Raw genomic sequence first — 2,479 nt, 5'->3', positions numbered from 1 at the left:
CCAGTGTGCCCGCTGGACATACACCAGGCTCAGCAGTGTCTCCTGAAGGCAGGGGAGGACAGGGAAGGGAGGAGGATGGTTAATGTTGAGAAAAAGAGCAGGTTAACTATAGGAAAAAGACATTATTATTGAGATCCAAGAAAGGGCATCATGCAAAAATAAAAATGCTATAGGCCCAAACAGATTCATCTTAATGAGCAGACATGGATAGGGAAAATAAAATACACAGCAACAGTAAAGTAAGGAGAATAATAATAAAAAAGGAAGGGACAAAAACAATATTAAAACAAAAAAAAACAATAAATCATGCATCAGAGATAAGGCAGACAGAGAGATAGATAGATGGATATAGACAGACTGAGATAGATAGATAGATAAAGACAGATATAAGCAGAGATAGAAAGATAGGCATAAAGATGGACAGACTGATAGAGAAAGATATAGACAGACAGATACAGAGATAGATAGATAGACAGACAGCTATCAGGTACCTTGGTGATGGCTGCAGGGGGGTCCAGCAGGGGGGCAGTGGTGGCCCAGCAAGGCACTGAGGGTGTGGGCGGCACTCTTGGCCTGGACGGCAGGCACCACCCACCCTGCACACACAACAGGGATTGCTTATTACCATTCTAATTATTATTATTATTATTATTATTATTATTATTATTATTATTACTATTATTATTATCAATATTACTATCATCCTGCTATGTAATAATAATTGTCTGAGCTATTTTTTAGATTTCTGTGCAATATTTTTTTTCAAGTTTTCAGTGGTCAATTTTTTTTTTCCCAATTGAATTCTATAGGGAGGTAGAATGCATACCAGTGTGTGGATGTGTGGTGCTCAGTTCCTGCCACAATGTTTGGGTGAGGTCAGACTGGTCACCTCAGCACCAGCGCCACCTTGCCCTGCGCCAGGGCCAATCAGCTGGGAGGTGAGGTGTGTGTACAGGCCTGGCCACACCTCCAGCACCAGCACCACCTTGCCCACACCAGGCCATCAGCTGGGAGGTGAGGTGTGTACAGGCCTGCCCACACCTCCAGCACCAGCTCCACCTTGCCCCGCGCCAGGGCCATCAGCTGGGAGGTGAGGTGTGTGTACAGGCCTGGCCACACCTCCAGCACCAGCACCACCTAGCCCCGCTCCAGGGCCATCGGCTGGGAGGTGTGGTGTGTACATGCCTGGCCACACCTCCAGCACCAGCGCCACCTTGCCCTGCACCAGGCCATCAGCTGGGAGGTGAGGTGTGTACAGGCCTGGCCACACCTCCAGCACCAGCGCCACCTTGCCCCACACCAGGGCCATCAGCTGGGAGGTGAGGTGTGTACAGGCCTGGCCACACCTCCAGCACCAGCGCCACCTTGCCCCACACCAGGGCCATCAGCTGGGAGGTGAGGTGTGTGTACAGGCCTGGCCACACCTCCAGCACCAGCACCACCTTGCCCCGCGCCAGGGCCATCAGCTGGGAGGTGAGGTGTGTGTACAGGCCTGGCCACATCTCCATCTCACCCTGAAATGCCAGATGGTAGAATAAAGTATAATAAATATGCTGTATTATTATTATTATTATTATTATTATTATTATTATTATTATTATTATTATTACTATTGTGTTTGGCTTCCCTGTTAAGAGTGGTTCATAATGGGAAGTTTGTGATATAGTTGAGTAAAATAAAATTTATATACCATCTTTTATTATTAGTAGTAGTGGTAGTAATAGTAGTAATAGTAGTAGTATTATCATCATCATTATTATGAGGCTTGACTTCCCTGCTGGAGTGATTCACACTGGCAAGTGTCTGGATGAGGAGACAGAGCTGAGAACATCCATAAATTTATAAAAGTAAGTACAGTTGTACGAAAGCAGATATGGAGGCAGGTCAACACAAGCTTAGTTAAAATCCTGTATACTATGACTAAGTAAATGCAAACAAAAAACAGACAAGCCAGCTGAGGCAGACACACACACACACACACACACACACACACACACACACACACACACAGATACATTGTGACATAGAATGACCTTGAAAATAGATAAAATTGAGCTCAAGCTAAAAATATTCATGAATTAAAGCTAAACTTGATAAACTGAAATTTGGAGACAGAACCAGTGTAAAGCATCCTGTATATTACTAGGTAAATACACACACACACACACACACACACACACACATACAACCTCCACCCCAACACATACACAAGAGCCCACAAGTGTAGCTCAATTCCTATACATCACAACTATAGTCTGTTCACTTAATTCTGACCCAAGCTGACAACATAAACCTAAGCGTGTTCATAAGCACAGTGCAGATTAGCAGAAAGTGCTGCATGAGATAAACACAAACAGGTTAAAGAAAACTTGGAAGCCACAGCAGCAGCCAGTCAGCACTCAGCTTGCAAACACACTTAGGTTTATGTTGTCAGCTTGGGTCTGACTTAAGTGAACAGACTTTAGTAAGGCTTTAGGCC

The 2,479-nt window shown here is 44.8% G+C and overlaps 1 protein-coding gene across 1 annotated transcript in view; it reads left to right on the top strand.

The window, feature by feature from the left end:
* Positions 1–1,181: 1,181 nt before the first annotated feature.
* LOC126983128 (protocadherin Fat 3-like) overlaps positions 1,182–2,479 on the top strand; it is a 46,817-nt gene continuing 45,519 nt past the window's right edge. The window contains exon 1 of the mRNA XM_050835626.1: positions 1,182–1,243. Within this exon, the coding sequence (XP_050691583.1) occupies positions 1,182–1,243 (62 nt within the window). The remainder of the gene's footprint in view (positions 1,244–2,479) is intronic.

Source organism: Eriocheir sinensis, chromosome 53 (genome assembly GCF_024679095.1).
Source record: "Eriocheir sinensis breed Jianghai 21 chromosome 53, ASM2467909v1, whole genome shotgun sequence".
Lineage (NCBI taxonomy): Eukaryota > Metazoa > Arthropoda > Malacostraca > Decapoda > Varunidae > Eriocheir > Eriocheir sinensis.
Note: the sequence above shows the minus strand (reverse complement) of the source record. Positions and strands in the feature narration are given on the sequence as shown.